The sequence below is a fragment of the Sciurus carolinensis genome, chromosome X (assembly GCF_902686445.1).
Source record: "Sciurus carolinensis chromosome X, mSciCar1.2, whole genome shotgun sequence".
NCBI lineage: Eukaryota > Metazoa > Chordata > Mammalia > Rodentia > Sciuridae > Sciurus > Sciurus carolinensis.
The window spans coordinates 79,179,430-79,207,127 of record NC_062232.1 but is presented as its reverse complement, the minus strand read 5'-3'; the positions used below and the strand labels follow the sequence as shown (position 1 = coordinate 79,207,127).

At 32.9% G+C, this 27,698-nt stretch overlaps 1 protein-coding gene across 6 annotated transcripts in view; it reads right to left on the bottom strand.

The window, feature by feature from the left end:
• The window catches only part of Diaph2 (diaphanous related formin 2), an 831,244-nt gene that overhangs the window by 444,149 nt on the left and 359,397 nt on the right, over window positions 1-27,698 (bottom strand). For all 6 annotated transcript variants that reach the window (XM_047535653.1, XM_047535655.1, XM_047535654.1 and 3 more), the window contains 2 exons: window positions 23,960-24,061; window positions 21,003-21,097 (listed from right to left, as the gene is read on the bottom strand). In XM_047535653.1, coding sequence (XP_047391609.1) covers window positions 21,003-21,097; window positions 23,960-24,061 — 197 coding nt within the window. The remainder of the gene's footprint in view (window positions 1-21,002; window positions 21,098-23,959; window positions 24,062-27,698) is intronic.

Genomic DNA, 27,698 nt, shown 5'->3' with positions numbered 1-27,698 from the left:
AACATGCAAGCCCTGTGAAACACAGTAAGAGTCATGCTAAGAGGGAAAAATTACACTAGTAAATACCTACATCAAGGAAGAAAAATCTTAAATCAATAAAATCACTGTACATCTTATAGAACTAGAAAAAGAAGAAACCAAATCCAAATCTAATAAAAGGAAGAAAATAATAAATATTAGAGATAAACAAAATAGAAAATTTAAACCAAGAGAAAAATCAATGAATTAATTGAAAATCCATTTAAAAACAAAGATGAAGCTTTTAGCTTGTTTGAGAACCAGAAGACTCTAATAACTAAAATTAGAACTAGTATGTCTGTTTTCACCATTTGCAACTATCATAGCACTGAAGTTCTAACCAGAGCACATAGACATAGAAAAAAAAATGAAAACCAAAAAAATTGCCAAGGAATAATAAAATTATTTCTATTCAGATAACATGATCTTATAGGTACGAAACATAAAACATGCAGAAAAATGTTACAGAGCTAATTAATTAATTTCACAAAATTGTAGGATACATAATAAACATGCAACATTCTTTTCTATTCCATTTACAAGAACATCAAAGTAGTACCCACAAGCTGGGCAAAGGCACATGCCTATAATCCCAGTGACCCAGGAGGTTGAGGCAGGAGGATTACAATTTTGAAGTTCGTCTCAACAACTTAGCAAGGTCCTAAGCAATTTGGCAAGATCCTATCTCAAAATAAAAATAGAAAAAGGGCTGGGGATATAGCTCAGTGGTAAAGCAACCAAGGGTTCAATCCCCAGTATTCCCCAAAAATACTACCCACAAAAAATACTACTTCATATTCACCAGAATGGCTATTATCAAAAACAAAAAAGGAAAACAGTACACATTGGTGAGAATCTGGAAAAACGAATCTTCATATACTACTGAAGGGAATATAAAATGGTATAGTCACCATGAAACATCATGACCCTGCACTTCTACCCTTCATGTGATTATTAGGTGTTAAGAGGTGCCCAAATTAAACATTATTCCTGGGTGTGTCTGTGAGGGTATTTCTGGATTAGCAAAAAAAAAAAAAAAATGGTGGATTCAGCAAAATAGATTGTCCTCTCTAATTTGCTTGAGTACCATGCAATCTGTGGAGGACCTAAATAGAACTAAAAGGAAGGAGAAACACCCCTGCTTTCTATATGCTAAAACACCAATTTTTTTCTTGTTCTTGGACTGGGATTTAAACTACCAGCTCCCTTTCTTCTCAGGTCTCCAGACTCAGGACTTGGACCAGAATTACACTTACTAATGGCAGATCATGGGATTTTTCAGCCTTTCAGGGAAGAGCTAATTCCTCATAACAAGTCTCTTTGAACACATATACTATTGCAATATACAATTCCTCAAAATGAGTCACTTTATACATATATTGTTTGCTTCCATTTCTCTGGACAACTCTGACAAATACACTTAAGTATGTACACAAAAGAACTGAAAACTGACAATGTACATAAACCTCCACAGTACCATTATTCATTATTCAAAAGATGCAAAGAACCCACCTGTCTTACCAACAGATACATGGATGAAAGGTGTATACATACAATGAAAGGTATATACATACAATGGAATTTATCCCATCATAAGGGACTAAAGACTTGATGCATGCTACGTGAATAAACCTTGAAAGCATTTTGCTTAGTGAAATAGACACAAAAGGACAGATATACTTTGATTTCATTATATTAGGATTCTAGAATAGACGAAGTTTTAAAGATTAAAAAAAAAAAAAAAAAGAATAGAGGTCATCAGGAGCCAGGGAGGAAATTGTGGGGAAGTACTGTTTACCCAGATATATAGAGTTTCTGTTTGGGATGATGGAAAATTTCTGGAAACAGTGGTGATGGCTGCAAAACAATGTAATACACTTAACGCCACTTAATTATATGCTTAAATGGGTAAAATGGTAAATATATAATTTTCAACAATAAAAAACAAATAGGGTAGGTATCATATAGCATTAAGTTCCATGGAAAACAAATGTATCATACTCCCTTATAAGTGTGCTTTCTCTTCTCCTCATTTATCTTTTCTCTCCTTGCACTCAAATGGCTTACCATTAAGCTCTGTGCCTATAATGGTATATCTAACTAATGGTATTATCTAACTAACGAGACTCAAATTTTAAAATATTGTGCCCTTTGACTTAATAGAGATACAAATATGGATAGAACAACAATATGTGTATGTGTGTGTGTGTGTGTGTGTGTGTTAGGACATACATTGTTTAGCTTCATTAATATTATTTTTCTCAAATAGAATGAAAAGGTAAATAATTACTAATGCATTATTTTCATTTTACTAGAATATGTTTGATGCATGAAAATTATTCAATTTTTAAGTTTTTGTTAGTGAGTTTTTTTGTAAAATGTTATTAAAAAACAAAGACTTTGGTAACGAATAATTTTTACTACAGTGAAACTAAATTATAAAGATTAAGAACATTATTATAATTATGAAATAATTCAATTCTGTATACTAAAAACTTTTCATTTCAACTTTAAGGTTTAACTGTGCAAATAAGCATTACAGAATGAATCGAGCCTAAAATAGAATTTTAGCTCAGAATGTGAAATTTTTTTGTTGTTATTTTATTTCACTTCTTGCTATAGATAACCTGTTAACTCATCTTCTGAATGCAGGCTCTGCAGTGGGAGGTGACATGTCTTTTCTTCTCTGTTCAGTTATATGAAAAACTTAACACATTCAGTTGACTTGGATATATTCTGACTCTGCGTAACAGTTTATGAGAAAGGTATAGGCTTACAGAACTTCTAGAGCTTAGTAGGTCTATTTGAAAATAATGATTAGAATCAAACTCTCTCTCTCAAATTTATGGCAGATGCAGATTACTATACAGTACATATTGCTTCAATGAGTCAACTTCTGTATTGTTCCATGTTGCAAGTGGTCATAATAGCTAAAGCTTAATGATACCTGATTTTTTTACATTACTTTGTAGATAAAATTTTAGTGTAAAACTGGATTATAATGTTTTCATGCCTATAAATTGCTGAATAGAAGAGAAAGAAAGATAAGAAGACACAGAGGAGAGAGATAGCAATATTCATTTGCCTCTACTCTCCTTCACCCATTCATCAAAAGCATATCAAGAGAAGAAAATGGAAAAAATGTAGGAGTATAAGGCACAGCATGAGACTGATGTGTACAATCCTAGGAGTCAGTCTGAAGTTTATTTGTGTGGTGAACTAAGGGTCCTCCTGGGAGAAAAATCTAAAGGAAGGGAAGCCAGTGGCAAGCAGACGGGCGGAGTCCACCAAGAAGGCCTACAATTTGCAAAGCACTGAGGTGATTCTGAGTGCAGCATATTTGTTTTCTAAATGTGTCTCCAGACCCAGCCTACTTCCTCCCAAAACTGTCAAACTACTCAGTGCTGTGGACAGGAGATCTGTGTGAAAAGCACAGCTTTGGTACCAATTTAATCAAATACAGTAAAAAAAGGAGAGGGGCTGAGCTGTAGATCAATGGTAGATTGTTTGCCTAGTTGGTATAAGACCTGGGGTTCATTCCCAGCACAGAAAAAAAAAAAAAAAAAAAAAAAGGGAGAGAGAAAAGAAGAAAGATATGTTTTCCATACTTTCCCAAAAAACACCCCATACTCTTGTCTCTTAGAAGGTTTCACAGTATGCCAACAGCTGTGCTCTATAAGAAATTCTTTCCCTCTCCCCCACACAGATGTCCCTAGGGGAGGGGTTCAAAACAGGAAACCAGGAGAATCACCTGAAGCTGCTACATGGAAGCTGACAAAATGCATTTGCAGAATGTGCAAGCTATTCCCTGAGGTCCCTACAAACATCTAGTGTAGGTGCTTTTGAAAAGAGTTAGGGTCCTACAATAGCAGTTAGGAGCAAGAACAAGAAAACTGCAGGCAAACTGATGTGGATCAGGCAAATGTTGTAAAATTCATATTGTCTGAGGACTCTATTTTAAATAATGAAAATACCTTTTGAATTTAGTGTTTAATTGACATTACAACTACTTCTGTTCTCAAAATAAATTGCAAAGGTGAGTTGATAGTTCAGACACCCTGTATACTTGCTATAAGTGAAAAGCTATTCATAGTAGAATCTAGACATTATAAATTTTTAAATATAACATCCTGACAAACTGCAAGTTAGTAGGAAAATACCCTGTTAAATTTCAAGGACAAGCCCTTCCAATTCTCCCTCTTCCTGCTCACTTGCCAAGCATCTTCCCCGCCCCCCAAAACTTCAGAATTTGTGTTTAAAAGATCAGTTCTGGGTCAGTATGAAAGTTTCATCCTAGAAAATGTCAATGAGCTGAAGTTCACAAAGAAAACAACAAAGGAGAAAGCAGTAACTATGTCACCATATGAGCAGATTTTTCTTCATCTTTTATGCATAACAAATTCACTTTCTGATGACTGTCAATGTTATCTGAAGGAATTTCTCCTAACAGACCACAGGCTTTTAACTACTTTTTACATTTCTGCAATTACTCTATAATGCTTCCAAAACTTTATTTCCTTTAAATGTTAATTGCACACTTAAAGGTTAGTTAAGTAAAAGTATTGAACCATAATGCCCTTTCCTTCTTGCCAAAACATAACCTTTCTCTTTTGTCTTATATCTCATTAAGTCATTTTAGTAGTAGGATAGTCTAGTAGGATAGTCTGATTAAATCTATTGTTCTCAACCTAAATGGAATGGAACCAATATTTCTTTTTTAAAAAACATACTGGAACAGTATTTTAGATAGACCACTATTGTCTTAACTTATATTGACAAATATTTTTTAATCTAGGTAACAAATGTTTCCCCCAAAGTCTTGTCTAAATCTATATATTTAAACACACTCCTCTTCCATTTAGATTGGTCAGAAAACTCAATTCCTTAACTATTATAATTTATGATGTCATGTTTTCCAATAATTTCTTATGATCTATGGCTAAACATGAGTGTGTGTACATGTGTATTTGATGTTATTAAACTCCATTCATGTGTTATTCTTTTCTTTTGAGTTAAATATCAAACACTTTGATGTCAGAACATGGTTCTACACTGATTTTGTGTTTCATCCATTCATTCAATCAACATATACTGATTGTCTACTATGTGACTGTCACCACACTGGCTACTTGAAATTCTGCCCTTAGTAAGTTTACGGGTCCAAAAAAGTCATGTATGCTCCTGTTTACACTGTGAAAACACAATCAACATACCAGAGACAATACTATGTGTTCTATCACTCTAAATGATATTGCCCCTCAAGTGGTGATGGTAGGATTCTCCAGTTTGATCCAACATTCCAAATATTTCTGTAACTCTTAAAGTCTAAGAGTCAACATATTAAATGTATTAAAATGCTGAATAACTGGCTTAAAGCATCCAGGGGAGGTTTTTCTATTCCTCTTCATGGAACCACTACTTCAAAAAAATCATTACTTGATAATGCCCCAGTTAGGACAAGTTTTCTTAAATGATTTGAAATTCTGAGACTAAACATTCATATTATACTAAAGGCCCCTACTCTCTCAGGATCAGTATCACTCAGTGTCAATGAGACTAAATGAACACTTCCAGTCCTGACCACCCTTAACCATCTTCAAGTTCCATGTTTCTAAGTGGCATTCCCATCATCAACTCAAATGAAACAAATCTAAAGGAGGACTGTTTCTCACTCTGATATCCCATTCCCAACCCTTACAGCTTCTCCTAATGACCCCACTCTGCCTACAGAACTGACCTCCTCTCCATCTTCTAAGATTCTAAACCAGCAATTATTTGTCTGGCACAAATTCTGATAATTCTTCCCAGCAAAACCTCTTTAAGGTTCAAATATTTCTTTACACTCCACAGTCAAAATCTGGACTAAGGAAATCACATAGTATCTAAACATTTCCTAATTTAAGTTCAAATGAATTCTTCAAAGTGTTCTAGCTCTATAATAAGTGTATTAATGGAGATCACAGATACATAACTTCTATAATTGTAAAAGGAAAAAAAAATTAACTATGTTCTACATAAAAATTCAACTCTTGCTAATGTCATGATCCCATTGGCAGCAGAATCATGTTGCTTTCCAAAATAACTTAAGTAATTTTCAATTAATCAAAAGTTAAGTATAGAGACTATTCCTTTCATGCTTATTTTCTTTTTATTATGTTTCTGTCACAGTTTGTACTCTAAAACAAAAATTGTAAACCATATTAAATTTAAAAGGTGATTTTAAGCATTGAATAAAGAACAGAATGATTCATTATGATGACTGAAAAAGCAAAGGAGGTAAGGACAATCATGTCTAAATAAAATATGTTCTTCCTATGTATAATGCAGATGGTATTCATATTATTAATATTCTTTTACAAATTACATACATTTCATTTACTTTAAATTACCATATTTCAAATAAAACAATGTATATTTTCATTATAAGAGGGCAAACTGATAATCTCAGATACATAATAAAACAGATTTTTAATAGACAGAATAGACTGACAGGTGTACAATATCCATTTTAGGCAGAAGTCTGCTTTCTTTAGCTACCACCTTATCATGGACAGAACAAACTGCCACAAAACAAAATGCAAGGATCCATTACCATAAAGCATTAAATTTTTTTTCTTCCAAAGCTGACTTCTACCCCAACAAGATTACTATCTAGGACAACTGTAGAATTTGAAGGTCATTAACAGCTTTACATCTTCAAATAAGAATGATGCAACGTACTTTCTGTAGCCTACCCAGAAGGACAATATGAAAATTTCACTAAAGTATACTCTGTCATTTCATTTTTAGAAGTCAGTGTTTATTCTCCATGATTTTGGTTTGGGCATGTGAAACTATATAATTCTATGCAGACTATGAAAATTAGCACATTAACCGAATGACCATAGTGAAATGAAACATTGTACAACATCAGAATGCTACCACTCCTATGCAGGTCCCAAGATAGAGATATTTCTCTGTCTAGGAAAACAAATCGCCCAAACCTGAGTTTGTGTTCATATTTAAATAATTATAAAATCAAGTGAGTATGTTCTATTAGATCAAAAGGTTTTTAATAAAACTGCCAACATGACAACTATTTTTAAGTATTTGCGTCCCTACTTTCCATTAGATATTACTTATAGATGTCTGCATCAAAAACAAGCGTGCCCAGTTATCTCTTCAATTAAATAAATATGAATCAAAATGAAGCATTCCAAATATGCTGAACATTTGACAAACCAGGTATAGTATGTCTAGCTGACAACTGCTTTTTTTTCTTTTAAACTAAGCAGAAACAGCATTTGAAAAGTGCAAAACTTGAACTACACTTACCTGAATATAGTGGTGAATTAAGCAGTACCTAGTATTTCTCATAATTTCCCAATTAAAGTGTCACAGAGATACTTAAAAAAAAAACTTCTGCTTCTAGCAATATGGCTGAGGAGTTACCAAGGGACAATCAATTTGCAGAACACCTAAAATACTAGATAAATGTCTTTAAAAATATCTTCAGATGCAAAGCTAAACGGGCTAGAAATTAAGAAAACATTCTCATTACCAAAATTCACAGATCTCTAAGGGGAAAAAAAAAATAAAAAGAAAGCACTAATCCAGAGACAAAATCAAATACTGAAGGCAAAGACTGCCCTAGAAATATCTACCAATCACTAGGGGTTTAGTAATTTTAGTTCCAATGGGATTCAAACACAGGATAGTACATAGAGTCTAGACCTTTCATAAGATAAGAGAATAAATAAAGTTCCTTACCTACTAGAACCCCAAAGGTAATATCTCAAGGGAGGGGTTACCTTACAGAAAACAAAGCAAAACAAAACAAAGTCCACTTGCAGAGGAAGAGAATAAATAATTTTATTTGCTTTTGTTTTGAGTCTGGAATTGGTAGTAGAGGGTATTCTTTACTAAAAATTGTATGTACAAGGTAGCCCACATGCATATTTTGGTCCAGAACTTAAGCTACTGAGTCATTAAAAAGTAAGCTGAGAATTTAAACTTAAGGTTTTTGGTAGTACTCCAGATACCTGATAATAATTTATGCAAATTTCTTAAGAATGAAAGTAGCTTAACATCCAGGTTCAAAGTTTTTTCACAGAGAACAATTTAGTTTTCACCCAGAAAATGTAGGTAACACAGGAAGAAGCAAAAAATATTAGAGTCAGCAAAAATAAATACCACAATTAAACATATAAAAATTTAAGACATAACATTAGAAAAACAAAGACTCTCTAGATATAAAATTACAATAAATGATATTAGGACCTCTTTATATGGGTTAATTAGAAGACTAGGGAAAATCATAAAAGCCTTTCTGTATTGGAATATAAGCCTGAGAAATGATACACTGGATCCACAGATAAAATATAAAAGAGAACTTAAAAAGAATAATGACAACATTTAAAATATAATCTATGTGAGTTATAGAAAGTAAAAATAGCATAGGTGAGACAATATTCTAAGTGAAAATACTTGAAAATTTTTTAGAACTGATGAAACAGAACAATTTTTAAATTCAGGAACTCCACAGACTCAGGATAAACAAAGGATAAATAAAAGAAATCCACAAAGAAACATCACAATGAAAGTACAAAACACCAAAGGCAAATCAAGTACACTGACAGCACTGTTGTTGTTGTTGTTGTTGGAACTTGACAACTGATCCTAAAATTTATGTGGCTGGTTGGAGAGCAATACCCATTTAGACAACCTTGAAGAACAACAAAAATAGGGAATAACTTGCCCTATCACATATCAAATCACATTATATTAATTATATAACAATTAAAGGATGCATGATATTAGTAAAGGGACAGAGAAATGGGCCAATGGATCCAAATTAAAAACTTCAGATACAGAGTCATGAATACTTAGGAACTGTTAACATTAGAAATAATAGGTAAGATATGGGCTATTTAAAAATGTTACATAAGAGTCATTCATCATTAAAAATTGAAATTGGATATGCCTCTCACAATATATGCAAAAATGTATTCCAGATGGATTAATGACCTACAGAAAAAAAGACAACTTCTTTAAAACATTTAAAAGACAATATGAGAATAATACCTTTCTGGCATTAGATAAGAAAGGAATTTCTTAAAACAGATATGAAAACACAAACAGAAAAAGCTGATAAATTAGACTACATTAAAATTAGCATAATATTACCTTTTATGAAAGATATCATAAAGAAATTACAGAGATAAAAATGGGGGAAATATCTACAACATACAATCAATAAGTTACAATTTGCAAAAATAAGTTTGCAAGAACATTTGCAAACCAACATGAAAAAGATAAACAATATGAGAAAAAATGGACAAAAACCTAAAGCAAGCATTCTTCAGAAGAGGAAACACACACGGCTCACAAATGGCTCAAAAAGGGCCTCAAAGGTGCTCAACCTGATTAGTAACGAAGAAAACACTGACTGAACACACAAATGAGATTCTTCTTTCAGATCTACCAGACTAGCAAAAATATAAAATTCGTAGAGTATCAAGTGTCGCCCAGGATGTACATCATTGGTTTGCATCACCATCTTCACATAAAAATAGCTTGGGAAGCTTAAAAAATACGATGCTTGGATCCCCTTGGAAGAAATGCTGATTTAATTGATCTGGGGGTGGTCAAGGCAACTATATTTTTCTCAGGTTCCATACAGCTGGATTTGATAATTACTAATCTGGAGCAATGAGAATTATATAGTATCAACAGAATAAATTGTACAACTACTTCAGAAAATATTTTGACATTATTCAGTAATGCTAAAGATATATACACTCAACAGCGATTCTGAGACACCAGAGCCAATCTCAATATGTGTCCCACAGAGTCAAAGGAGGGGCTAAACACAGATTTCTGGGTCTTAACCCCCAAATATGATTCATATGTCTGGGATAGGGGTGGAGATTTTGTATGTCTAACATGTTCCCAGGAGATGCTGGTATAGAAATTACACTTTGAGAACCACTGATAGAGAGGAGTTTGTCAAAATTTACACAAACAGCATGCATACAGACACTCATGGCAACATTATTTATACCAGTAGTATTACTGACAATAATAATGGCAACAACAACAATAGCAATAAAACACAAACCTGGGAACAATTCACATGTTCACTGATAGGATAAAAGACAAATAAATCAAGAAATATAAACGCAATAAAATACTGTGCCACAACCAAAAAGAAAACTAACAGCTTTCGCACATCAAAATGGTAAGAAAAAAAATCTCAAAATGTGAAAAATTTTAGTTTTTGAATATATATGTCATAATATTCTATTTATAGAAAGTTTTTATCAAGGAAAAAGTAAATATATATTTTAGGGACACTTGCATGTACAGCAAAATTATAAAAAAAAAAAATGGGGATGATGAGTCCAAGATTCAGAATGGTGATTTCTTCTTGGGACAAAGTATAAACTATGGGCTTCACATGTTTTGATATATGTGTTTACATTTTATTAATGCTATGCAATGAACTGCACACATATAACTGAAAGCTATAGAAGTGTACCAAATGACCCTATAGTAAAACTTAATTCAACTTTCTATTCTCAAACATTTCTAAAACTCTAGGAAAGTTCACATTGTTTCCTTAAAACTTTATACTTTGGGTCTTACCTTTCTACTCATCTGATCCAACTCAATATAAATTTCTTTTGACAAGCCAGTCAGGAACATTTTTCAGTTGGTTACTATCATCTAGATAATGACCCCTCACATTTGCAAGGTATACCCTCACCCCTCAGTTTCTTTTTCCTTGGAAGGTTAAATTATAATCTCCAAGGCTTAAACTCACCTACTTTAAGCCCATATTTTTGTTTTGTTTTGTTTTTTTGAGGAAAAATAATTATTGTTTTTTTTTGTGAACTGTTTTTAAATATCTCATACATTTTCATAAGGAGATTTGTTAACTGAGTTTAAAAAGAATGAGGTAAGACAAAATTGGACGATCTTGAACAACTCTTACTCTTGGAATTCATGTGTACGATGAACAGAGGGAAGCTAGTCAAACAGAAATTGAAAAAATTCTACAACAAATTACAAACCTAGTTTTGCTTGAAATATTTCCCTCTAAAAGTAGTATTCAAATTATCTATGAAAACAACCCATAAAAGTGTATTTGGCCCGGGGCACTGAGTTTCTAACAGATATAAAGCCAATAATAATCTTTACTTCAATCCTCAAAAATTGATTGTTTTCCCAACTGGAAATATGTGTTCATGTTTATTTATAAACACTCACCACGCTCAGTCTACCAACACTACCATCAAATGCAAAGCAATAGGGATTATATGTAGAGAGGATTTGGAATTCAGATGCCAATGCTGAATTCCACAAAACAAATGATTATTAATTAACAAATAAAAGACAGTGTACCTATATAGGGTGACCAAATATATTTCTTTTCCCATGACTGATTTTATATTGGTTAAGAAAGTTAATCATTTTGTGAAAAGTTAAATCATTTTATTTCAGATGTAGTCCCACTCCAAGCAGTCACTCCTATGGGACTGCCCACTAAGTCATCAACTAGTTACCCATCCTCTGACAGACTTTCCTCTTGATCACACTTGATCTGTTGGCCCTTCTGAGAAGATCTGAGCATAAGCTCAGATAAGAGAAGTCCATATGTTCAGTATCTAAAGAGAATGCCTGGTAAACGTCCCCATGTTCCCCTTTAGTTAAATACAACCCTTACCTAGGACTTGTGGCTTTTCCTATACAAAGAGGAAATATATATTCACATTACATGTACCTGTTTGGTATCTGCTCTTCACAGAACTTCAGATGTTGTTCATGGATTTAGGATAGTTAATAACAAAATAATGCTCATCTTCAACAGAAAATCTCTTCATCTGGAAGTAGCCATGGTTTTTGTGTTTCGGATGATATACAATAGAGATCTTATAAAAATTGAACCTAATTGCTGCTCCCTTTGGAGCTAATATGCCAAACACATTATTTGCAGGCACTTAAACAAATAGAGACCACTGATATCCCCTTGGCTGAACCACATGAAGCAGCTGAGTCCCAGGGAAACTGTGGAGATAAGGACAAAGGAGATCTAAGGAAGGCAGGCCTTCATTTGGGAATAGGAACAAGAATATGAATTTGATTGGGGATGCTCTTTGAAGTAATAGTTGAAAGTTCAAGTAGACAGTTAATATTATCTGTAGATAAGAGCTTAGAAAACATGAGAAGTTAGAGGTAAATACATATCCAAAAGACTCAGCAATACTGTATTTGTTTAGCATTTCAAAATTTACAAAGGTTTTAATATATGCATTTACTCAATTTTCCTCATAGCTCAATTTGTAAGAATATTATTTTGGCTATATCTAGGGTAAGAAATTTAAGGCTAAAAGAAAAAAAAGTGACTTGACCAAGGTCATATAGGGAATAAGTGAATGAAACCAAATTTTTTGGACCACTACACTGAGAATGGTATTTAAAGTATAAACCAATGAAGAATAGAAACTCCAAGGAGACAATCTGGCAATTAGTCATGGTACTCAAGGGAGAAAAGCAGACACCTTATTTGCTTTTACTGAGAAATAACTAATTGCTCAACTCTACAGTTATATATATTGAAGAAAAATTATAAAGACCCAAATATTTACTCTTAATTTTCTCACAAAGCTGAAAGATTGTATTTCAATGAATGATTCTGTCATCCTGAATCCTTCAAATGAGACAAAATAACCAATGGACTTATTAAGTAGTTGAACTACATTTTCATTTTACTAAAATGCTATTATTAATATAGAAATGGAATATAATACTTCTTGCATGGCATTAAGTAAAATTAAGAGTATTTCTTGGTACTTCATTTTATACAAACACACACAGACACACAGACACACACAGACACACACACACACACACACACACACACATTACAATACAAACAAATAAAGAATGTCAATGAATTCATGTCTTCTAATACTGGAAAAAAATTTTCCTGCCACACTGGGGCATTGAATACAGGAAGCCTCATATATGTTAAGCAAGTACTCTAGAACTGAGTTACACCTCCAATCATGAAAGAACACATTTTAAAGGATAACTTAATTCTTACTCCAATGTCCAATGAAAGATATACAACACGAGTTGTTTTACTTAGTAGACATTTTGTGGCTACTTTTTATTCCTTTCCATCAGTTAGTTCAACCCACTCACCTACCTGCATACCACAGCAAGGAAATATAGGTTAGTCAAACAAACAATGTGGTTTAAAAGAAATCAATCAACTGCACATCATATGAACTGAGTTGTGTGATATTATTTGACTTACATGATATGTTTAAAAATAATTTTTAATGGCATAAAGTAAATAATTCAACCAAATTAAGCTATGAATATAAAATTAAAAAAAACACCTACTATCTGATGAAGGGAAAAGAGACAACTCATACATAAAATGGTTATCTCTATTCACAGCTAAAAAATAATTATAACCTATAATTTAAGCAATGTTGACTAGGGGTATTTGAAGTTTAATGATAATGCATTCCGTAAGAGCCAGAACTAAACATAAGTACTGTATATTCCTGGGAAATTGATGATTTAAATGCATGATATGGCTTCTTGTTTTATTTTGTTCTATATTAATCAAATGTCCAAACTTCTGTCAATGAAGTTTGTAATAAATATAGAAAGTAAAAGCAGAACACTGGAAGATCATTAAGTTCTAAAACCTTTCCACCTTTATTTCAGATTTAAAAGTAATTCCTAAGACAATGGTTTGCAACTGGAAACCATTTTGCTCCCCGAGGGACATCTGTCAAAGTTCATAGGCATTTTGGGTTGTCAGAACTGGTGGTGAGGGCTGCAATTGGCATCTAGAGGGTAGAGCCCAGGAAAACTGCTAAAAGTCTTACAATATACAGGACATCACTCCACTGGAAAAAAAAAAAAGAATGGTCTGAAATGTCATACTGCCCAAGTTGAAGAAATCCACCTTAAGTGTATGATTTCAGCACTCACCAAACTCTTTTAAATGTATTGATTGTGCAATATTAGACAAAAAATGTATACCATAATACAATTAATGTGTGTCTACCACTGAGCTTAAAAAATAGTTAAATCTCTCTTGGTATTCCTTCCTGTCTCTGTAAAATACATTTAAAGAGATTAATTAAAATAATATTATATTAAATCTATATTACATTCTGATAAAGTATACCATATCATGTTAATTATCCTACATTAAGTTAAATTATATTGCAAATATCATATGTCTTTAATAGATTCAATGAAAAGGTATATTCCTACTTTACATTGATATATAGAATTATAATAGAAACTTGCAAAACACATATAGTACATAAAGATTCATTTCTTATGTAGGGAATGATTTTGATTACTTCCTTAATATATATTGGAAAGTGGGTTTATATATATAATTAATTGTGAGGTGATACAAATTTATTAAATCAATGACTAGCCAATTTGAAGCAAATTTATACACTATAAAAATGAACTTTGGTTGAGTCAATGAACTCATTTAATAAAATGGTTTTGGAGTGGTAAAAAATGAGTACAAAGATAGTAGGAAAATAAAGTGTCACTGTTCTCCATCTCTTTCCATTAATTCTACTGAAGCCATTGGAGACTGTACTCTGCCCCTAGGATCTCTTGGGTTGAGAGATTACTGTTTTTTTTTTTTTTTATTTAGAAGTAGCCTCAAAGTCTCAAATTAGAGTAGGTGTTATGGTATTACCTGATTTCCTATTTCCCAGTTCTGAAAGTTCATCTTAAAAAAAAAAAAAAAAAAAAAAAAAACAGTGTCCAAGTTCTACAAATGCAAGGGCACTGCTGGTATAGGCTGATCACCATCTGAGTTCAATAGATCCAGTGGATCTATAGTATAAAAGGACTAGAATTTTAATGAAGTCCAACTATGGTTTAAAGTGTATATGACAGTAAAAAATATGATATTTGAGGCCACATCTGTCTTGACTATTAATAAGAACTATATTTAGTTAAAAGTATAAATGGGTTCAATATTTTGCACCTTAAGAATATTTCTTACAATCCAATTAGTAAGAGAAAGGAAAAAGAATCGCTAAAAGTTACCTTTCTTTTCTTTATAAACAATAAAAAAACCAATATTGGTGAGAAATGAAATGCTGGTATTAATCAACAATGGCCATAAGAGAGAATGAAAATAAGGAGCTACATTTGTTTGCAATAGGTGTAATTTTTAAAATAGACTGAAAATAGCAAACTAGGGTCAAAAAGGACTTCAGGCAAGAAAGACATTTCTTATATTTTTAAAAATCACTCATCTAGCCAAAGAAAATCAAGAGATTAAAAAAGAATGGCAGCTCATGGATAAAAGTAATAAAAGTATTTTCATATTGCAATAGCCTGCCATAAAATAATTATTCATTTCATTATGACGAGAAATAAGAAAGAAATGTTTTATGATTGTTACTGTCATTGCTGCTTCATTTTCCGTAAAGAATTATGGAAATGGACGTGGTGAATACCAGTTGTTATTTAAAAGAAAAATGCTTCAAATTCTACAATACTAATGCTATTATAGCCTTAATTGATATACTTGTAGTCTCCTAAAGTCATCAACCCTTATAAAGCACACAAACACATGCAGACTCACAAGCCTGCATAAAATACAGATGGTCGATAGCCACATAAATAGATCAATGATTACTAAGATGGATAGAGGAGACAAAAACGAGCTCTACTATTACACATGCATGAACTTCCTGACTATAAGAATAATTATACTCTAGAACTGGTTAATTGAGGGAAGTTGAAGAATCTTTTTTGCCTGCAGAATCAATAGATACCCATCTATCTTTGATGGCTTAGGTGTGGCATTGCCTGGAATCTGGGGAATGGATTAGGTGACCTTTGCTTCCCTCTAATCGCTCTGTCAGTATTAAAGAATAAATTATACAGATCATATAATCTGTTTAGAGATGTAAAATCACATTTGGGCAAACAGAATCATGTAGCAACCTGTAGATTCTGCATATCATATATGACATGGTCCTGGATACTCAATTAAGTTTTTAAAAACTAATATAACCAGGATATATATGGAAATTATGAGGGGGGGGCAAGCTGAAATATTACCATGTACTCACTGCAGAGGAACAGATATGGAATTATTTGAGTAGTTTCTCAGCATGAAGGAGGAATCCTGGATCTGTAACTAACTTGGGGTCTTACTGAGGATAATCTTATCCTTTTATTAAAGATAGAATGTATTTTAAATGAAGAGAAGGGAACAAGGGAAGAAAAAAGTGACTGAGAGAAAATGAAGCAAGTGGAGAGAGAGAGCAGCAAATAGAACATCAGATAGTTCTATGCCCAGCAGGAATGCACCTGTCCCTTAAAAATGAAGGAGATGTATACCAAAAGACCACCAATACACAAAATGATGCTTAAAAAATATGGGTGTCTGATATATAGTGTGAATTGTTTTCAGATAGAACTACAGGGTTGTACAGTACACTTCAAAATCCTAGCAAAAAAGGATTTCGAAGTTTTCACTGTGAACAAATGATAAATATTTGAAGAAATAGATATGTTTTATCAGATTTAAACTTTACACAATGTTATGGTTTGTATGGAGGTGTGACCCAAAAGCTCACGTGCTAGGCAAATCAATAGGGTTCAGAGGGGAAATAATTCGGTTGTGAGAGTCTTAAACTAATTAGTGAATTAATCCCTGATGGGATTAACCTAGAGGTAACTGGAGGCAGGTGGGGTGTGGCTGGAAGACTTGGAGCATTGGGGGTGTGGCTTTGGGGTATATATTTGCATCTGGCAAGTGAAGTCTCTCTCTGCTTCCTGATCATCATGTGAGCCACTTCCCCCTGCCACACACTCTGCCATGATGTTCTGCCTCACCTCAATCCATGAGGAATGGAGCTGGCCTTCTATGGACTAAGACCTCAGAAACTGTGTGCTCCTAATTAAACTTTTCCTCCCCTAAAATTGTTCTGGTCAGATCTTTTAGTCACAGCAGTGAAAAAACTGACTAAACACACAAAGTCTATGTGTACTGAAACATTCCATGATAACCCATGTAAAATAATTTTTTAGATACATTTTTTAAAAAGAGATATTTCTTCCCTGGATCTCATTCTCTTACTCATCACACCTAAATCTCAGGCCCTGTGTTGGTTTTTGACACATCACAGCTTCCTGGTCTGTAATGCAGTTACCTTTTGCTCTGAATTCTCTTAAACCTACCCCTTCCATCAAAGTGTGTGGTGTCCAGAAATACAGTCTTTAATCTTCCATTTGCCACCTTTTTCCACTAGGAGTGGCAAGAATTTCATTGGCCCTTATACCTCAACAATCACTTCTTTCCAAATGACTCCAATACTCTATCCTTAGTCCTGACCTCTATTCTGACTTCCAATACATATTCAAATGTAATGTTTTTTTTCTTTTTTTTAATTTTGCAGACTGCATTTTGATTCATTGTACACAAATGGGGTACACCGTTTCCTTTGTATGGTTGTGCACAATGTAGATTCATACCATTTATGTAATCATACATGTACACAGGGTAATGATGTCTGTCTCATTCCATTATTTTTCATATCCCCCCATTTCCCTCTACATAATCTAATCTATAAAATTTATCTCTCCTGCCCTGGATTTCTTGGCTACCTTCTTTGCCTTTTTGTCAATGGTAAAAGCATTCCATCACCAAGATTTTTCAATGAATCTGGGTTTTTTTGTTTTTTTTTTTTTTACTTCTTGGTTACTTACTTTTCCTTTTTCCATACCCCTGATATGTTTCAGGAATTTATTATAAATTAAAATTTAAATTGTGATTGTCTAACTTGTCTCTTTACATCAAGTTAAGTAGTGTATGCGGTAGCTACAGTAACTTCCCAAAACATGCAATTTGATCATGTTCAAACTCAATAACTTGGCATTCAAGGTATCTACCAAGGACCACAAAGTGTGAGTTTCATAGGAGCCAAGAATGAATCAGAGTGGGTAAGCAATAAGGATTAATGAGAAGTGTGACAATCTGGAAAATGTGGGACATTAAAATTCTTTTAACTATTATAAAGGCCAAATAAAACATATTTGGAGAGAGAGAGAATGAATGACTATGAGTCAGTACTTTGTGATCTCTATGGCTCCACATTATGAACCCAACCAATCTGATAATCTTTTATGTGCTCTTTCTCACTGCTACCCTATATGACTATTGAACTATATCAGAATAATACAGATATTAACCTTAATATTCTTCAAGCCCTTGTCCAGCATTCCTTTTTCCTAATCTGTAACTGAATCCTACTAGTTCTTCAAAGTCCAGTTCAAAAGCATTTCTTCGAGGAAGACCACCTTAGCCACAACACATTCTAACCTACAGTTCCCCTCCACGAGCCTCTGTATCAGGTTCTGGCCTTCTTTTTTGTGTCACAGACATTTCACTTTTGGATCCCTTCTCAGAATAAAATAAAGTACATAGGATTACAACAGAAATTGCTAAAATTGAAACAGTTATCAACATATTTATAAAGATATGTTGTGATATAATAACATATGTGCATGATTAAAGAATTAAAAATAAGATCTAGTGGCAGCTCTAATAAGTACTTTAATTCTGAAGTGGTAATGAGTGTAAACAATGTTTCAAGATATCTGCCACAACTGGAATTTAATATGAAAATATTTATTATTTCTATCAGTGTCAAAGTTAGAAGTACTGCTAATACTACTTTGGTCTGTTGCCTACATTCTTAATTAAATTAAATACTAAATATTAATTAGAAGCAAATAAAAATAAAGATGCAATATTTTTCACATCTAAGTTCTGAACCCTCTGAATTCTCTCCAAGGGTCCCCAAAGGGGACTCCAAAATCCTAGCTAACAACTCCCTTATCATATCTTTGCAAATTATTCTGTGATAATAATATACTACCTTCTCTGTGGATCATGTTTTTTCATGTATGCCTTGTGAATACGAGCATAAAGTTCCTGCCAAAGTGATATTTCCTGAGCATTTAAGAATCATTTGCATGCACTAATTATCTCTGATAGAACATACATTTTTCCCCTTAACACTTGAATTGCTTTTTTTGAAACTGGTAGATTAATCTCTTTGTCAATGTTCTATATGTAAGTGTGTCTACAAGTATTTCTTTTTACCACTGATAGCATACATAATACCGATCTTGAATTTTTCTCTCAACAGATCAAATTAAATTACACTGAAACAGGTTTTCAAAGCTGGAAAATGATGCTATGAATCACCTAAATTTAGTACACATTATTTGGAAGTTAGTCATAATTGCATATATTAAAATCTCCTCAACAACCTCAGGATATGGTGCACTTTTAAATGTTTCTATGTATTACTGCAAGTAATTTAGGACATCTCAATTTCTTCTACAGATAAACTCAGTTACTTACTGAAATTTAGGTATTTTGAAATCAAAGAGAAATTAGTCTTTTATAAATAACTGAAACATTTGAGATAGATCTTGTTGATTAAATAAAAGTAGGGGATTTTTAAAATTTTTTAAAAGACATTTATCCTACCAAGTAACTAAAATCTATTAGTTGTCTGGTAAGTAAGAGTCTATTGACTCATACTCAGAGAGAAAATACTGGAATTAATTCAAGTCTCTGGGAAATGATGTACCTTTAATTGTTTTTTGTTGTTTTTGTTGTCATGAGGAGACAACCATTCTACATGAGCAACAAACTATGATTATGCATGGATGGAGTTTAGCACTGTAATCAAATAGAACTTACAACAAAGTTAATCTGATGATACATATTTAATGCTATGTATTATCAATGTGCTACATGGTAATTAGACATAAATGGTAAACAGCTCATATGAATGGCAAATTAATGTTACTTTTGCATCACTGAAGCAAACATTTGTTAAAGGAAGGAGAGAGATGCTGCCGATTCTAGTTTGTTCTCCTGCGTGAGGAAAGTAGTCTTCTTTGGGGACTGGAAAATCATGGAATTCTTTCAATCTAAGAGTGTCTTCCTTACCAGAAGATACTCAGATATTTGGTTCAACTAGATACAGCATAAACTACTTGATATCCTCTTGAAATAAAAACAAATTGTATGGCCCTAAAACAAAAGACAATAACCGCTACCCCCCCCCAAAAAAAACACATTGTCTATGCCATTACACAAATATTTGAAGTTCTTCTTCCCAGAAATCGAACCAGACAAAGACCAGATATATCAAGAATTCTAATAATATATCTCCATATTATTTTTTTACAACAAAGCACTTCATTTGTTTTAATCCTTATAAAGGCCTTATATTTTCAGATAAGCAAAGAGATTTAGAAAGCTTTAGCTTACCCATGGGAGGCAGAATAAATATAATGGCTTTAGAGTCAAGATAGACTTTTTTTGAATCCCATGTCTACTACTCTAAATTTAAGAGCTATATGATACTGCACAATTTTTCCAAGCCTCAGTTTCCTTTTTTTGTAAAAGAATGATAACTGCTTATCTCACAGGATTACTCGAGGATTCAATGAGATAATAAACACACAGAGTGCTTGACACGATCCCCAAAATATGTAAGTTCCCAACCTAATACAAAGGTAACTACCATTTATCCATTGATTTTGAGCAAGCTATTTTACTGCTTGACCTTTTAGATATTTCATCCATAATATGCTAATAATTACTCAATGAGGCTACTGTCATGATAAAACACATGTAACTTCATGTACAATGACTTACAGAGAATGATATGCCTACATATGCATATCCTCATATTTGAAAGGATGTGTAGCTGATAAATGGCAGAGACTGATTTAAAACCTAGATCTTAAAGGGTAGGGGATAAGTCCTCTTACTAATCAGTATAGGTACATAATCCTGATTCTATTATTAAAACATAGAAAAGTATTTTAACTCCATTGAGAAGATGGGAGTCCAGAAATACATGTGAAAAGGAATTTTAAAAGGAAGATATCCAACTTACCTGAATTAAGGCTTCACTTAGCATGTCTTCATTAACCTCTAGAATGATGTTTTTAATATCTTCATATGGCATGCGATATGATCCCAGGAATATAGCTAAAATAAAATTCGATATCATTAACAATAGGACAGCAACAAAACATAAAAGTCCTAGGATTTACCTGCTTTCCATTTCATAGATTCAAAGTAGTAAAACTTCTGTCACTGATACCAATTTATGGAATTATGAAAAAACAAAGGTTTCCATTTGAGGGTCAAGTTTCTATCCATGGAGGCAAAATGGCCTCTAATGTTTATAGATCATGTTTATTTAAATACAAAATAAAACTCCTACTAACAGTACTCTTGACCATTTGCTTCAGGTAGTATAGGTTGAGCTGATATAAAATGACCCTCAAAAAAAATAGTACTTTTTAGGAATGAGACAGTAAGTCAACAATTTTTTTTAAAAAGTAAACTCAATATATAATAGTCCCCATAACTGTGGTTTTACATTTTCTAGTTTCATTTACATTCAGTAATCCACAGTCTGAAAATACTACATGAAAAGTTCCAGATATAAAAAATTTATAAATTTTAAGGTATGTGCTGTTCTGAGCAGACCAATTACATTTTACGTAGTGTCACTAGTACTCACTGATGATATAAAGCATCTCTCTGTCCAACGTATCCAGCAAGTATATGCTACCTGCCCCTTAATCATTTAGTAGCCTTCTTGGCTATAAAATCAACTATTATGTTATCACAGTGTTTACGTTCCAGTAACACTTATTTTACTTCAAAATGTCCCCAAACTGCAAAAATAGGGATTGACAATTTGAATATGCCAAAGAAAAATTGTAAAGTGCTTCCTTTAGGGATTATCTTATATAATCACTAAAAGAGTGAGCATGGACCAATAAAATAATTTTGGAGAAAGAGGAAAAAAAAAGAGAGACCACATTCGCATAACACTTATTACAGATTTTATAATTTTTCTATTTTATTATTGTTAATAAAAGTTAAGATCTTACTTTGCCTAACTCATAGATTAAACTTTATAATAGTTGTGTAACGTATATCAAAAAAAAATATAGCATATATTGGGTTCAGTACTCTCTGTGGTTCTTGCTCCCACTGGAGATCTTGGAACATATCCCACACAGATATGGAAGAGCTACTGTACTTAGCAATTCTCCCACACAAGAAAAATATTTAAGTGCCTGAGTCATCAATGTACCCTGCATTCCTGCTGACACTCATGTGGTGTATTGTTAGTTCCTTTATGTATTAAATCATTATTTCACTTGTCAACATTGACTGAATTAAATATATTTTATGTCAAGTTGAAATAATTCAACAAATTATACATAGAATAGCTTACAATTACTGAGAAAGTATTTTTCGACATGTTCCATTTAATCTCCATTAAATATACTTTTCAGAGAATATAGATGTGTTCTTATCACCAGAACCTGAATATATTTCTAAGGTTTTCTCTTTTTTTAATCAATATTATGTTTTTATAGGATTTCTTTTTCATGAAATGGTCTATATGACTTCACAGGTACTAAAAGAAAAATGAATCCTCACTGTCTAAGCAGATTACCTAGACATAAAGACCAAAGGAGATTGCCAAAATCTAAGTAAATAATTCTGACAAATGTCAACAAGCAATTGAGATCATATTGTGCTTTTTAAAAAAGCACTGAGCATCAACTTTATAAAGAAAATGTACGATCAGGTAAGCAATGTACAAATTCAAAACAGCTATTAGTACACTGCTTTTCTGACAGCTACATTCCTACTGACACAAGAATGATGAGTTGTTTATTTTAATCTGATTCTCTATAGCACATTCTTTAACAAAATGAACTCCCATGGTATTCTTCACGCAATTAGAAATGCTTGATGTGTTGAAATTTCTCATGCATAGTGTTTTAGTACCCTCAAAATCTCAACAGTCCATGGTAGTGACAGAAAATATTCTGAATTCAATGCAGAGGGGAGAGTACATCAAAGCAAAACTTCAAGGGCTACTTAAATGAAGATGAGTTTAACTGTCCAGCTACTGTAGCAATGGCTGACAGGTTTGTTAAAGGTTTCAAGGTTCAGCAGTCAGTTTGGGTTTTTTTATTCTTCATTTTTGTTTTTTGTTTTTGCTTTTGTTGTTTCTTTGATGTGCTGAGGACATAACCCAGGGCCTTGCACATCCTAGGAAGGAACTCTACCACTGAACTATATCCCTAACTGTCAGTAACCTGTCTTAAAGTACAACAGTTAAAAATTTCACTGGCTCACCTCACAATTACTTCAAATGCAAAGGACAGCAGGAAAAGGATTTGCAGAATGGGACCAACAAATACTATAAAATTATAAATGCCAGACTCAAGCAAAAGGAAAAACAAAATAACATTCTTTTTTTTTTTTTTTCAAATTTGCCTTATGTTTGACGAGGTTCACTAAGAATGTTTTATTAACAGTACTTTCCAAACTTTTATTATTTGCAAGTTTCATCTGGAATGAACAAGGCTAAATTGTGATTTTTCTCTATAATGGCTAATTGAAAAAAGGCAACCCAAGTCATATTTACACAGAATATGAAGTTTGTTTCTTTTTCTTTTTTCTTTTATTTGTTAATTTTTTACTTTTTTTGATATCAGGGATTTAACCCAAGAGCACTTAACCACTGAGTCACATCCCCAGTCCTTTTTGTTTTTATTTTTTATTCTGAGGCAGTGTCTCACTAAGTTGCTTAGGGCCTGGCCAAGTTGCAGAGGCTGGCTTTGAACTTGCAATCTTCCTGCATCAGACTCCAAAGTTCCTATGATCAAAGCCTTGTGCCACCGTGCCCAGCTACATAATTTTGTTTCCATCATATACTAATACTTGTTCAACAAATTTACAACTTTGTGTAAATACATTTGGCAACCCCTCGCCATCATCACAACCACTCCCTAAGTAGAAGATACTACATACACAGATTCTGGGCTGTTTTGGGATCCAAAACTCTCAATTCTTTCAGTTTCTTCTTTGCAGGTATACTCTTCTTTACTTCTGAAGGCTCCGCATTTTTTTGAACTGAAAGAAAAATGTTGATTCATAAATAATAATAATGGTACTAATCCAAGTACACGAAATAACATTAGTAAGGCATATTAACTACATTAATAAAACTCATTCTGAAATCAATAAATGTGTTTATTTCATTAGTTCAAGGAAGAGGATAAACATAAAAATATAGACCTGTTCAGAGGTTTCCCTACAAATTAAATATCAGCACTTAAGCAGAAAAGATAAGCCAAATAGAAGCAAAAATCAATTGCTGCTTCTTACCTAATGTGCAACATTAATTACTCCTTTACCAGATACCTACAGCAGCACTGGAATTAAATATATAATAAAATCTCACTAATTTGGACTAATTGAGAAAAAAGGAAGATAAGGATTTCTCCCAAAATATGCAAAAATTTAGAGATCTCTTTAATTCAGTGAAAATGCTTTAAAGCATCTACGGTAACTTAACATCTAAACAGGTTGCCATAAAAAATTCTAGCTGAGTCTGCTTGGAAGAGTGGTATGACGCAAGGTGTTACAGCACATGCCTGTATTCCTAGTGACTAGCAAGGCTGAAACAGGAGGAATGCAAGTTCAAAGCCAGTCTCAGCAACTTTGCAAGACTCTATCTCAAAAAATTAAAACAACAACAATAACAACAAAAAACCCCACAATAACAACAATAACAACAAAAAAAGCCACATCCCCACTGAGCCACTGGGGATGTGGCTCAGTGGTTTAAGCATCCCTGGGTTCAATAATCACCAGTACCACAAAAAGGGAAAAAAAAGAGTAGGTATGAATCATTTAGAAGTTACACAACAGAAAAAAAAAGTTACATAACAGTAGCATTGTTTGCATGTATGTGTTTGTGTATGTATATGTGTGTGTGTGTGTGTGTGTGTGTGTGTGTGTGTGTGTGTATGCACACATATATTTAAAGAATCTCCAAGTGGTGGGTTTTTTAGTAAGTTAGCTTTGTCTCCTTCACCGTTTTTGACATATTATGTGTTTTCTTTCAACAAAAGGTTTACTTTTGCTTTCCTAAGGTTGCACTTTAATACAAATGGTTATAAAGACAAATGGTTTTAAAAAACTATAAGGAGTAATAATGCTAAGGATTGGCTTTACCTCCCCATAATCTCTATCAGTCCACCTTCCAAAGAAGTCAGCACAGAAAACAAAGTCAGTACCTTACATGAATAAATGAAGCAAGAAGTCAAATCCTTAAACCCTTCCTGTACAGAATCTCTTCGGCTACCTCAAATGTTGGCAGTTTACCGCTTCAATTACAAAAATAATGTTGGGTGCCCTTGAGTTCAATCGCTGGTACCCCACCCCCAAATATGCATACATATAACTTCAGGGCTAGAGGTGTAACTCTGTGTTAGCTCACTTGACTAGTGTGTAGGAAGCCCAGGGTTCAATCCCAAGTACCATGCAAAGGCAAAAAAAAAAAAAAAAACCAAACAAATAAACCAAAACAAAAACAAACATGTAACTTTATTATGAGACAATAATGGTATGTATTCTTTTAATTCATCTATTCCTTGTGAAAGATATCACAAGTAATTTTTTTCTTGACGCAAAGTTACACACAACTATAGTAAATTTTTGCTAAGGCAATGTACACATGGAAATTGGCATCTGAGAAAAAGATCTCAACATGGCATTAAATGCATAAAAATATTGCCAGGCCATTAAGATTCCCATTGTTTGAATGGTATAAAATAGTAAATTAAGTAGCGAAATACTAGACAAAATAAGTAACCTAAATAACTAAATTCTTAATAGTTCTAAACTTTACCTGATTAACCAGTCAAAAGTGATATATAGTCTCAGGAGACTAGATAATAATTACACTTGAAAATTATCATTTCATGATAGGTAGCAAGTCATTGCTACTACTCAAAGAACAATTGCTTTTAATATACTTCTTTCAAAAATCGCCACTAGGATTGGGGATACAGCTCAGTAGTACAGCGCTTGGCTAGCGTATATTCAATCCACAGCATCACATACACAGACACACAAAATCACCACAAATGTTCCTCAAAAGAGCACTCTAAGAACTCAGTGTCTCTCCTATATAATCCTAACATTTTAGTTATTCTGCTTTTCAAGTCACTCTGACACTCTAAGTTTCTTAAGACAACTAACTGTATGTGAAGAAATGACATTTCCATAGTCATTCCCTTTGTATAAAAACTATCTGAATCATATTGACATTACTGCTGGAAGCATTTGGATTTTAGAAATCACAGAAATAGTCAAGAAAACTGTCCTAATTTCTTGATACACCTTAATCTCCAGTATGGGAGACTAATTAACCAAGCACATATAAGATGAAAATGCTGTAGCATGAAGAATATATATATATATATATATATTTTTTCAGGTTTCCAACAGGGCCCTTGGGTTTTGCTTTATTGTCTTACTTTACACTTTAAACTGCATTAGGTTCCATTCACTTCTGGATTGCCTGTTTCCTATTATGAAGAATATATTAAGACTATTCAGCAAACAATTTCCTGGCTAACCTACACATACATAATACTCAATATGTGACTTCATACTTTAGCATGTTTTCATTAAAATATACGATAAACTTCTCCCTTTTCAAATGAACAAATTGTTTAAAATGAGAATTTGTTGGGTCTGAGGATGTAGCTTAGTTGGTAGAGTGCTTGTCTTGCATGCAAAAAGCCCTGGGTTCAATCCCCAGCACCACAAGTATGCACACACGTACACAAAATTAGAATTTGTCATCTGAAGTATCAATAGTTGACAGTTTTGCTTTTTGAATTTTAATATTTTTTCTTGTGTTATGCAACTTGGTTTAAATCCTGAGTTCAAACAGGAATTCCATGAGTGAGCACTGGTACTTTGAGAATCACCATAATAAAGCAAGTTTAAAACAGTTCCTTAACTAGACAAGCTTTCAAAAACAATCATGTTTTTACCATGATAAGTAGCTAATTGACCAGTGGCTACTAATGCCTTTGGCTTTTTATTTTAAAAGTATTCCTCAGGGATCAAAATCACAGAATTAGATAAATAGAGATTTCAAAGAATAGCAAGGAGACATCAAATATCCGTACAGTATTGAAGACTTCATATGTTAAAAATTGCCTGCATTCATAGTGCCCTCAAAATGTCATTTGTACTAGAATGATTTTATTCTGTGTATATTTCTAATGCTTACAAAACTAAAAATAAATAACTTACAGTAATTCCATAATTACTTGAAATTACTTAGAAGGGACTGAAGAGATTTTTGTTTTGTTTTGTTTTGTTTTTTTGTTTTTTAAGTTTTAGTACAAAAATGTCAAGAACTGGCTTTGTCATCAATTGTCCTAAGGTACTGAGGTATGCAGCAAAGCCTCCAGTCAAATGTGATCTCTCTTATACAAATGAAAAATCACATTGCAAATAGGTTTGAATCCAATGGATTAAATTAATTTGAGTACTTAAAATGGCACTTCTAATCGACAGAATAATAATGAAACATTATAAAATACTCTCTTGTAGGAAGATAATGATGCTAATAATAAAGACATTTGTATTATTATTAAAGATATGTTAACATCAAGATACTCATTATCTAAGATAAAATGCCCACTGAGTATTCTCATATTTCTTTAATGCATGGATTTTTACA